General features: G+C 36.9%; 1 protein-coding gene across 20 annotated transcripts in view; it reads right to left on the reverse strand.

Moving 5' to 3' along the window:
• Positions 1–1,488: 1,488 nt before the first annotated feature.
• ATE1 (arginyltransferase 1) overlaps positions 1,489–12,332 on the reverse strand; it is a 187,720-nt gene continuing 176,876 nt past the window's right edge. For all 20 annotated transcript variants that reach the window (XM_055093405.2, XM_003825664.6, XM_034931626.3 and 17 more), the window contains one exon: positions 1,489–4,912. In XM_055093405.2, coding sequence (XP_054949380.1) covers positions 4,734–4,912 — 179 coding nt within the window. In that variant the 3' untranslated portion in view covers positions 1,489–4,733. The remainder of the gene's footprint in view (positions 4,913–12,332) is intronic.

Here is a 12,332-nt window from a genome sequence, read left to right on the forward strand (position 1 = left end):
TTTTTAAAAACCTTATGTTAAATAATTTTAAGACCCTGGCACAGACTGACAAGCATGGAAAATTAAGGTGCAGAAGAAAATTTCATTCAAAATCACAATTGAATAATATGTTGGGAGTACAACATTTATATATATAAATACATACACGTGTAAACACACACACACACACACACACAATTTTTGAGAGACAAGGACTCGCTGTGTCACCCAAGCTGTATAGCAGTGGTGTGATCATAGCTCACTGAAGCTGTGAACTGAACTCAAGCGATCCTTGTTTCAGCCTCCCAGGTAGCTAGGACTACAGGCACACAACACGCCTGGCTAATTTTGTTTTTGTAGAGATGGGGTCTCACTATGTTGTCCAGGCTTGTCTGGAACTCCCAGCCTCAAGCAATCCTCCTGCCTTGGCCTCCCAAAGGACCTTTTTCTTATAATGACTCTAGCCTGTAACCTCAAAATAAATAAATCTTTAAAACCACTTTTTAAAAATATTGCATTTAATCAAACTTTAATGATCAAAGAAACAAAAATACTTGTGCTAGTCACTAACAGTCTGCTTTATACATGCCAGACAAGTGAAGAATGCCCCTAAGATGGCTGAAATGCTTCATTTCGAGTGGTATTACAAATGCCATGTAATAGTAAGAGCTGTTATACTAACTTTTAAAAACAGCACTTTTAATTTAGAATTGCTTCTTCATATTGCAGATGAAGAGATGTGATGAGGAAACCACGCTCTCTATATGCATGCAAGCTATTTTGAAGCTCTAATAAAAACTTGGGAAACAAAACGTCTACAGCAACTTTAATTCTTAGTCTACACTGAAACGTGAAATGTAGTCAGGAGTTGTTGCCGATGGGATTAAAAGTGTTTTTACTTTTCTTCAATATTCTTTTCTATATTGTCTAAATGTTTCCTGATGAACACTGTCCATTTCAACTAAGAAAAGGCTAAGTCCGTTCTGGAGGAAAAAAATGTCAGTGGGAATTGTAACTAATATTTAAATCACTTGGAAATAGGATTCATTTTATCACCAACCTACCAGGAGCCTCTTTACTGTAAAGAGATAAAACACTAGTAAATGTATTGCATAAATATACCACAGACTATTATGAACAATTAAAGCACACTTTATATTTTTGAAAATTTCTCTGTAAACGTTCTAAGATAAATTATATTTGAATTTGATGAAGTCCTATTTTGAATCCCTTTGGGTTATAAAAGTCTATTCCCTAATTTATCTTGTGAAAATCCAGACTTTTGGCTTAAAATGGGATTGACTTTACTCTCTTTCTGAGAAAGGAATCCACCGTACTTTGATTTAGATAACCACATGGTCTGGAACTCCATTTAGTGAAAATTAAATTTTATGACTCACATAGCCAATGTTTTACCTCTGTTTTCTACATATTCACAGCAGGTGAAATGTGTTCAGGAATTTAAAGATGAAAACATATGTCTTTTAAGTAATGACCACCAAGAGCCACTGCAGATAGAAACAGCTTTATTTTTTCCATTCAGGCTTTATCAAATAGCTTGTTCAAAAAGCATATACAAGAGCAGAAAATACCACATGCAGTCAAACTTCTTTTGCCTTATAGTCATTGGCTTTCTTTTAGAAAAGAGTGTGCACTTGAATAACTTCTAATTCAAACATTTTTCCAACTGTTTCTACTTCATTTTTCAAGTTAGCAACGACAGATACATTTTAGTTAACTGTTTCATATTCCTTATCTTTATTCATACTGAAATAATATAAAGCCTATAAAATCAAAGCATATACTGTTCAGAAATCTGAAAAGGTTCTTTTACATAATAGATTCTGACACGTTAAGAAACTACACACAACAAATATTTGCAAAATGAATGAAAAATAGGATAAAGCTATTTAAAAGTCAACATAGTAATATTTATCTAAATAATTTTAATCAAATGAACAATATATTTATCTGATATCATCTATCTTTTAGAATACAAAAAAGTGCTCAGATTACATTTAAAAAAATAACAAAAATCTCTTAGAATGGAAATAATTTAAATAAGGATGGTAGCAAGGGGAATTGAAATTACATCTTTGCTCCCAAAACAGGAAGGCAGGTGTGATGTATTTGAAAATCAGAAGGGGACACAACACTAAGATTACAAATGCAAAGCTTCGTGCCTTACAAAGATATAAACTGTCTTTGAAAAGTCCTTGTGTCTTTCTTTACAGAAAGCCACGAACATAAAAGCAGATCTCTCAGCTAGACTGCTGGTCAAGTAACAAGGTGGGTCACTTTTCTTGACTATGCTTTTCTAGTCCACTATCAGTATTCACTCAGCTGGGGCTCAAAAGGACAAATAGGTGTCCTTTTAAGACACTTTGACTACTTGGATCAATACACTAGCTATTCTCAAACCAACATAATGCATGAATACAGCAGCCAAGTAGAAGGATCTCCAATGCTCAAGTCACTCTGAGTCTTTGCTGGTGTCAACCTACAATGCCACCCTCAAGGAAAGCACAGTGGTTCACAGACAAGGATGATTCATCATTTTCCTCTGAAAATGAATTCTGCAGGAAGAAACCAGAGTTGTGGTAAGATGTTGGAGTCAAGTTTTCTCTTCATCTGATATTCAAAGGTTGTGATCTTTATGAATACCATTTTACATGCTAATCACAAAGACAAATGGAGGGAAGATACAGTGATAACATCAAGCTGGACATTCAAATGCTGAGGGAGCCAAGTACCAGCCCTACCCTGCTTATTTTTAATAATGCAGAGATTACTTACTACACTTTCTGAAGCCTTATTTTGAAATTTATTTCGCATTTCAGACATGTCCATAATTTACTGTTGAGGAAATAAAACAGCATGTAGAACATAATTCTATTTATATTAAAATTACACAGGTATGTGTGTATACATACATGACAGTTCTTTTCTCCTTCTGAGTATGGTAGGATGTAGATGATTTTTACTTTTTATTTATACTTCTTAATGTTCTAACTGCTTACAGTATCACTTTTGTTATAATCATAAAATGAAGCTCTTTTCATTTTAGAGGAAAAAGAGAAAAAAGGCTCTATAGATTCTGAAGGCAGTTCCAAGTAAGTCTCTCAAATGCTCTTACGAGACTATTTTGCAGGTCAAAATCCCAGAAAAATGTAACATCTTGTGATCAGAGAAAATGGCTTTGCTCACTACTCTAGCTCGGTTAGCAGAGTACGCGGCACCTTGGCAGGTGTGACACACACACTCTGAATGAAGAAATACGGCTGACTTGGATGTTGAGTTTCTAGAGATTTCAGTTTTAAAATCATTGTTTTATGATCCTTTTTATTCCAGTTAGCTGAGGATATTTTCAAATTTTTGTCAAAATTCAGTACATTTTAGAGGAAAGTTTAAAATTAGCAACAGGATTCAAACTACCACGTTTTATAACATGGCTTTTAAGAAACGATGAACCAAAACAGAAAAATGGGCAAAGTGGGGACTAAAAACGGCTTGCTGGCCAAATAGCTGGTAGCAGAAGAGGGGATCAGCTGACAAAGAGGGCACAAGAAAATAACCCTCCTGTTTTTCATCCTGTTTCCCAGACAGCTCGACTATAGCTAAGAAGGGACATGTCTGACTGTCCTCCTGTACCCAGCACAGTGCCTGCCACCTTGACAGATGGGCAAAGGACTCAGCGAAAGAAAGTGAGAGAGAAGGAGGGGGCTGGCCTCTGCTCTGAGTTACTAAGGGTGGCAGAAGCCACCCTGACTGTGACTCTCAAATCAAAGGACAAGAAATGGATTGTTCTAGCTCTTGTCCTGGAACAGAGGTCAGAATGATTCCTTCTTCAATGTGATTTGTGGCATAACTATGAAAGTAATCACATACTAATTTCCATTAATAACCAAAGACAAATGTCCTGAGTTGTAAGATAAAAAACTAGTGACTATTTCCTTTGGATGAGGCTTAGATCAAGGCAGGAACCAACATTTTTCTTTAAAAAATTCAATTTCTTACATTTTTAGAAATAAAGCAAATAATATAACTAGAGTAATTATGTATTTTATTGTCCAAACTGGGATATTTGTTAGAGTAAAAGGGAGTACTATATTCTAGGGGAAAAAACTATGCCAAGACAACAGACATGAACAGGACTGTCCTGAACCTGGATACCTGATGCTAACACAAGATCCATTTTAATGTTTTATTTTTTCAAGTTCTTTATTAAACTACATAACATTTGGCAGCAATTTCATATTGAACAAAACTCAAGAACAGTTTTGTTCTTGAGAAGACATATTTTCTAAGTGATGAAATGAACTTTCTACCTTCCCCATACTTAAGGTTTCCTAGCATAAGTTCAGTTTAAAATGGGCCTGAGGAAACAGTCTGTTTTAATTTCTCTAACAGAACCAAAAAAAATGCACAACTGTGATTAAGTTACTTAGATTCACTTCTTCATTTTACAAAATACAAACAGGAGAATTTGAGCATATCTTGCTCTAGAAAGAATCCTCCAAAATGATAAACCCCAATTATGGGGGCTAGGTCATAATGCAGTTTTAAAATCTTTATATTAACTATGAGATTCTCACAGATACATTGCCACAAAATATTTTTTAAAAGCCACAGATAGTCAAAATAAAAAATGTCTAATCTGTGGGTGGTGACAGTTATTTCCCCACAGGTACTGAATATGTATCCTGGCACAAATCATCAGCACAACACAGGAACCCCCGGCAGAGGCGAACAGGTCAGTTTCTGAACAGCAGCATCCGCTCAGAGCACTTCTGCCCCACCAGGCTGGCGTACTGCAGAACAGCGGCCTCCTCACTTGGGTCTTTCTGCTGTTTCTTATAAACACCGTAAGGCATGATGGCTCTCTTGTGAAACACCTGCAATCGGTCAGGTTCCGTACTGCGATCCTCATCCACTGCAACGACAAAAAATACTGATTTGTAAAATGTCACATATCAAAACTTTTTGTTCCCTTTTTTTTTTTTTTTCTGAGACAAGAGTCTTGCTCTGTCGCCCAGGCTGGAGTGCAGTGGCGCTGTCTCACCTCACTGCAACGTCCACCTCTCAAGTTAAAGCTAGTCTCCTGCCTCAGCCTCCCAAGTAGCTGGGATTACAGGTGTGTGCCACCACACCAGGCTAATTTTTGTATTTTTAGTAGAGATGGGATTTCACCATGTTGGCCAGGCTGTCTCGAACTCCTAACCTCAAGTAATCCTCCTGCCTCGGCCTCCCAAAGTGCTGGGATTACAGGTTTGAGCCACTGTACCCAGCCTTCATTTCTTAATTTAAAAAAATTTTAACTTAAAACATAAAAATTATGTATTAAGATATCTTTGATGAGTATGTTCAAGTGAGGGTGGGCAGCATTAATATTAACACAAACTTGAGTATGTTAGCAATTAAGTAACAACTGCCATGCTGAAGGTGATAAAGACCCTCCAGGATGACAGCTGAAACATCAAGCAGAGACAAAATGTGTCTAATTAGAACACTGGCCTCCTGCACCTTTATTATTTTCTGGCACATGATAAAGTTTACAACTCTCCGGCATCATTCCTGCATCTGATTTAAGTCTGTTTTGCCTCTCCCTGTACCAACATATTATCTGAAGTTTTAATCTCTGCACTGAAGCTTTTGGCTGACTCTGCAGTTGTGAATGACTAGGTATGGACAATGCACCCTCATGGTCTTAGGTAGGAGGGCAGGTTCCTACAGCTTTCATGGAAGACGTGGAAGAGACCGTTGGTGGCTGCCACTATCTGTCCTTCTCTTCTTTCATATAAAACCAGCCCCGGTTTTCTTCAGGGTACACAGGTCACCCAGACAAAAGCCTGTTTCCCAGCCTTCCTGTGGCTGGGTGTGGGCTCATGACCAAGTTCTGGCCAATGGGATACAAGTGGAAGTGTTTTGTGGAAGTTTCCAAGCATCTTTTCCAAAGGATAGCTGACCTGTACCTTTTGCTGATTTTCCACCTTTCCTTCATTCTGCTGCCTGGAACGTTGGACTTCATGGCAGGATCCCTACCCTCCACCTTGGAGTTTTGGGCTAAGAGCTTACTTTCAGTTCAGCCAAAACAAAAGCTAGAAGGGACCTGGGCAACTGAGGACTTCATGGAACAAAACTGCCATACCAGCTCCGGGTTGCCTATGTCTAGATATTTACATTACAAATAAACTATCTTGTTTAACCCAATATTACCTTAGGTTTCTATTACTGGCAGTCACTCCTAATCCTAAAGAATATAGAGAATAATGTTACAGTATCTACTAAAATGTACAATGTTTTCACTGACTCAATAAGTCTACTTCTAAGAACAATCCTACAGCAGTGGTTCTCAAGCCTGACTACATATTGTAACCACCTGAGATTTTGAAAAATACCAAAGCCTGGATCCCCTCCCCGGAGACCCTAATACAAAAACTAGTCTGAATGGGACCTGAGCTTCAGTATTTCCTTAAGCCCTTTAAAGTGGGTTAAGAACCACAGGCGGGGTGCAGTGGCTCACGCCTGTAATCCCAGCACTTTGGGAGGCCAAGGTGGGCAAATCACGAGGTCAGGAGATCGACATCATTCTGGCTAACACGGTGAAACCCCATCTCTACTAAAAAAAACCAAAAAACAAAAAAATTAGCCAGGCGTGGTGGCGGGCGCCTGTAGTCCCCGCTACTCAGGAGGCTGAGGCAGGAGAATGGTGTGAACCCGGGAGGCGGAGTTTGCAGTGAGCCGAGATGGCATCACTGCACTCCAGCCTGGGTGACAGATCAAGACTCTGTCTCAAAACAAACAAACAAAAGAACCACTGTCCTAGAGAAACACCCATACAAGTGTTTCCATGCATGTATGAGGCTGTTTATGGCAACACTCTCTCTAATATTAGAAACTGGAAACAGCCTGAATGTCCATCGATGGAGAACTGGGTAAAGAGTTAAGGTATATCCACAGAATGAAATGTTATACACAACTATTAAAAAGACAAAGGAAGATAGACTGTTAAGTGAAAGGCAAAAGTAGGCACAGTATAAACAATAGTTATTTTATTTAAAAGTCCAATACAAAAAATCTGGAGACATATATGTCAGCCTGTTAATAGAACGTATTGCTAACCCTTCCCTTTGCCCAGAATTACCCGCTTCCCCAGAGTACCAGACAGCTCACCCTCTTACTCCCCTGATCACTGTCAGAGGGCTTCCCTGGACCCACATAACATAGAAAATCCACTCTAGTTCTCCTTCATCTCTCTTCACAGCACTTACCGCCACCTGACACATATATTTACTGCCTATTTCCCTTTCCATTAGGAGTAAAGTGCTGTAAGAAGAAATATTTCAACTGTTTCGTCTGCTAATACTTCCCCAGTGCCTAGAACACTACCTAGCACACAGTAGAGGCTCCATAAATATTTGCTGCATCAACTTCTGGGAGTAGAATTAATTACAGACTTTCACGCTGGGACACACACACAAACTCATCTTTTTTTATATTCTACAAGACTTTTGTAATCTAAAAAATAGTTGTTTTTAAGGTTAATTTAAGCATTTTATTTTTCTAAATTTGAATTTCCTGAAAATAAAAATAGAAATGCCAGCCTCCTTTTCTATAAATCAACGGGACTGTTTTAGGAGATTTCTTAGTCTTCCAGCTATAAACTCCTGTATCTAGTTCTCAAAGCCCAAAGCCAATGATCAACTTTTCACAGTACATTCACTACAAATTTAATCAAACATTTTACTGGATGTCCACTTCATACAAGGCTCTATGCTCTGAATACTTAAGTTAGATTACATCCCTTATTTTGTAACTGTAGCAAAAAAAAAAAAAAAGTTTATTCTTCCTCAACAGTCGTTGCTTTCTCTAAAGGGACATAAATTAATCAGGAGAAATAATCCAAGCTCAATTTCAAAAGTGACAGGCATAACACTCTTCTTCCAACATCTAAATGAGAGTCTTCCTACTATATGAATTTATTTCAGAGGCTTAGCTGATCTCAGTCATCTTAGAGAATGTCAGTTAGGGCATTCCCCCAAATGACTACATTCTATGCCTGTTTAGAGGTTTGTAGCAGGAGATACAAGCTAATTATGTGCTGTTAGCCAAAAAGAAGTTCTACACTGGCAGAGAAGACCACAGTCTTTCACTGAGAAACAGCTTGGGATGGCATGGAGGGATGAGGAGAAAGGAACATCAATGATGCCAGCCAGAGGGCCTTCACATCCACAGAACTGAGTGCCACTGTCATTTTCTATTGTTAATTTGTCCAGGGACATATTCAAAGGAGATCAAGATGAAGATGGACATAAACTGTCAAGAGAAGGAACTTCTCAATATTGCTGTTTCATCTGCGCCTGCTTGCCCTCAGCTCTGTTCCTTGCCCTCCACCTGTTCTGCTCTGTATTGCAGGAGGCTGGCTCCTGCAGGCTCAGCTGGTCTCCAACTGGGTTCAGCCAGTAACAAGAGACTGGAGCTGGGGGGATAAAGAAGCAAGGGCATTTCCCCCCCAAACCTCTCCTCTCTGTTCCATGGCTCTGCTTTTTGGAAGCTGCTCTAGCTGCTCTTGAAGTTGTCAGGGTTCTGGGTAGCCCTGACCCCTGGGCCCCCTTTCCTCTTCAGCACAGGGTAGCAGTGTCTTCCTGCTACTGCTAATCTCTGGGTCAACTTTCTGCGCCTTGCTTGGCTCTCAGCAACACCACTGCCTGTTATCACCAATTCCCTGCATTAAATTTTCTCTGTTGTAAATACTTGAAGTGGTTTTGGTGTTCCTGCTTAGATCCTGATACACATATGAATTTAAAACTATGTTTCTTACAAATTACTTTATCCAACCAAAGGGGAAAGTCCACATACTTTGAAACAATTATATGTTTAACATGTACTAGGTTATCACATCCCTTACCAGGGCAAATGACAAACAAAGGAAGAGGCAACACTTTGATTCCTGCTGTCCATTTTGGATATTTTAATGTGTGCACATTGCAACATGAATAACAATATCCACCATCTAAATGTGTCTAGCAGGAAAAAGGCAGATTCAAGCATGTTTAGAGTCTCATACAAATAAAAAAGTGAAGATCGGTGAGATCAGCAAGTGAAAAAGCAGCAAGAACAATGGCAAAACAAAATTTTCTAAATCTAAAACCTTGAATTTTTTAAATTGGAATTTTAAAGTATGTCTATATTTATACAGAATGATGCTTAACAGTTTAAACCTTTATCCTAAAATATTTGGGGACAGATATACTTTAAGACCCCAATAAATGAAACACCCTAGCAAATAAGAATGTGAGATCTGATATGTCATTTTATCTAAAATAAAATGTCATCCTTTAATTTTTACTCTTTTCCAGTATGATATATACAAATAAAAATACAAGATTATGAAAAACCCTACCATTATGTATAATTTACATAAATTATTTTAAAGTGTATTCCCTGTGGAGAGCAGAAATTTTGTTTCATTTGTCAAAATATAGACTTCCATTCTATTTATTGAGATCACATGAAAAAGCTCTAAAATTACACACTGTCATGTTTTTGGGAAACACTACAATATCTATGTTTCAACCACTGAATTCCAAATTGGCTTATGATGCCACTGATATCTGTTAACAAACACATACGATTAAGTCTCCTAAACTTCTAAATTAATTGACAGCATTTTTATAGAGTTATGGCACAGAAATAATCAAGTTCAATAGTTTTTTTGTTTTTTTTTTTAACCCCAAACACTTTTGAGGCCTAGAATTGTTCTGGATCAAAGCTGTCAAATCCATAATAAAGTATCTTATAAAGCAGATATTGAGAAGCTATTCACTTTTTAATGTCATACATAATTATAAAAAAGTGATACTAATGAATTTTAAAATCCTCTCATTCTCTTCAATGTTAATGCATCCAACTCACTTGGAATCACTTGGAAATCCAACTATATTTAGTCTTAGTGTTCAAATCCTTCAGAAGCTTGTAGGATTGTTGTTTAATACTGCAAGTAATGTGGTGCTAATTCTATCACCAACACACAGACTATGCTGAAACTTGATGGAAACTTTTTAATTAATTTACTAAAATACGATTTAATTTTGTCAACTGTCCCAAATTCTTTAGTTTTCCCATGAACACACTTTGACTATAAAAATGGCACAGAAACATCTAATAATATGTGTTGCCAGCATCTGTCAAGCTCCTGCCCATACCTTCCTTCAAACCTAACTGCTTCCCTGGGTTAATGTTCATAATGCCCAATACACCAGGTTCTAACATTTCACAAAATCCTCAGTACTCAGGTAAGATTTTATCTAATTCTGTAGTTACATTAATTCAAACTTAATTTGCACATTCTGTGAGGAACAATTTATTCAACCAAGAAGGTATACTCAGATATTAACATACAAGCAAATAAGAACATTTAGTTTCCCTTTAAAAATTAATACTAAGCCTATCTTTTCTCACGTGAAAAACCCTTTAATTGTAACTCAAATTTAGAATTCTGCCTACCCAAAGAAATCAAGCTACAACTGCAGTACTTTAGAAAAAGGAAACACAGATCAACAAGACATACAGTGATAGAAACAAAGGAAAGATACACTATCCATTTTTAAAAACTATCAAACTGAATGAACTCAACAAACTGTCTTGGAATTAGTTATCAATTAATTAATGAATATTCAATAACGACATTAATTTTTAATTTTACATCATTTTTAGTCATCAATGTAATGCCTGTTGTAAAATTCAAGTAACATAGAAATAAACAAAGCAGAGAGTGATGTCAGCCCCCCATGCAGAACCCTCACTTCTACAGTTTCCTCCTACCCTCACCAAACCCCCATCCAAGTTACCAGTGTTTTAACAATTTCATAAAATGCATTTAAATATTAAAATATAGAGTTTTGGATCACATTCTAGCAATACCTTAATTTAAGGAAGAAACATCAAATTACCCCTTCAGTGGGTATAATATATTAACTTGAAAAACTACTGATTATCATTATAGGCAAAACATACTTCTGCCTTCTGGGCTTAACGTTCTGTGGTCTTATACTCATTTAGTTACGTTCCTAAGAAAGGCAGATTCTAATTCTTAGCATATTCTACATAATTAACATGAAAACCTAAGCGAAAATACTTAAGCCATTAACAATAAATTATGATTTATATACTAAAGGAAAAAAGGTACCCCAAATCCTTACAAAACCCCTTTATAATCATCTTTTCTTGCTTGCCTAATAAATGTCATCAGTGCCTGTAGACAAAAATCTCTAGAGCTGAACCCACACAGCACAACAGGCATTTTCTTAGGTGATCTTGAAGATAACAGAAAAATAAGCCATTTGGAGATTAAGGACCATGTGCCATTTCATCTAAGAAAAACTCTCAGCTTACTGAGATGTCTTAAAAATATGTTCCAACTAGAACTTCTTCCACTTTTCCTGTCTCTGATGTATCACAATCTAATTTCATACAATAACAACCAAAGGCAATCCTGCAAACTCTCTTCTGAGATGAGCATTTGATCACTAGCGATACAAGTATGTTGTCAACTCCATGAAATTTTAATCTTCAAGGAAAACTGGTGGGCAACAACTACTTGATTTTTTCCCCAACTTTTTATTCACAGGAGATGAAATGCACAACACAGGTGCTTTCAAAGGACAAGAATCTAGAGATCAAAGCTTTACTTCTCCTTCTTATGGGGATTTAACTCATTTGTTATTCTTAAAGAGACTTTATAACTTCTAGGCTTTCCAAAAATTAATGAAAGTCTATTCTCTTAACTTCATTATTTACCGCTACATACAGCATTACTACATAAATAAAACAAGTTACATACTCCAAGGAAGATACTTATATAAATGGCAGATGGCTGGAGACAGCTGGACAAAACTGATTTAATAATTTAAAATTTTCCACAAATGAATGACAGCGGAAGAAATACTCTACAAAAACGCAACTCTGGAAGTTCAAAGTCAAGTATGATTTAGAATATTTTAAAGTGACAGGAGATATTAACAAATTTTTTAATCTTTACGAGGGAGGGGACAGGAAAGGTGAGAAAAAAGGAAGCTTTTCAGTATAAAATAGCAAAAGAATAGGCCAAGAAATGCAGAGCAGTTGTGATAGAAATAACAAGGCTCCCAGCCCATTCTTTAAGCCCATTTGGTGGGAGGCTCAGAAATTAACTTTGGGACTCCAGCTGAGAGAATTACGCATGTTCATATTCTATAAAGTAATACTGTTGTAATTTCACTCAGAATATTTTTGGTCAAAATGAAAACTAAGAAATATCTAAGCTTGTAAAATGTCATTTAATAACAGCTTTATTGTGATATAATTTACATACC

Source organism: Pan paniscus, chromosome 8 (assembly GCF_029289425.2).
Source record: "Pan paniscus chromosome 8, NHGRI_mPanPan1-v2.0_pri, whole genome shotgun sequence".
NCBI classification, from domain to species: Eukaryota; Metazoa; Chordata; class Mammalia; order Primates; family Hominidae; genus Pan; species Pan paniscus.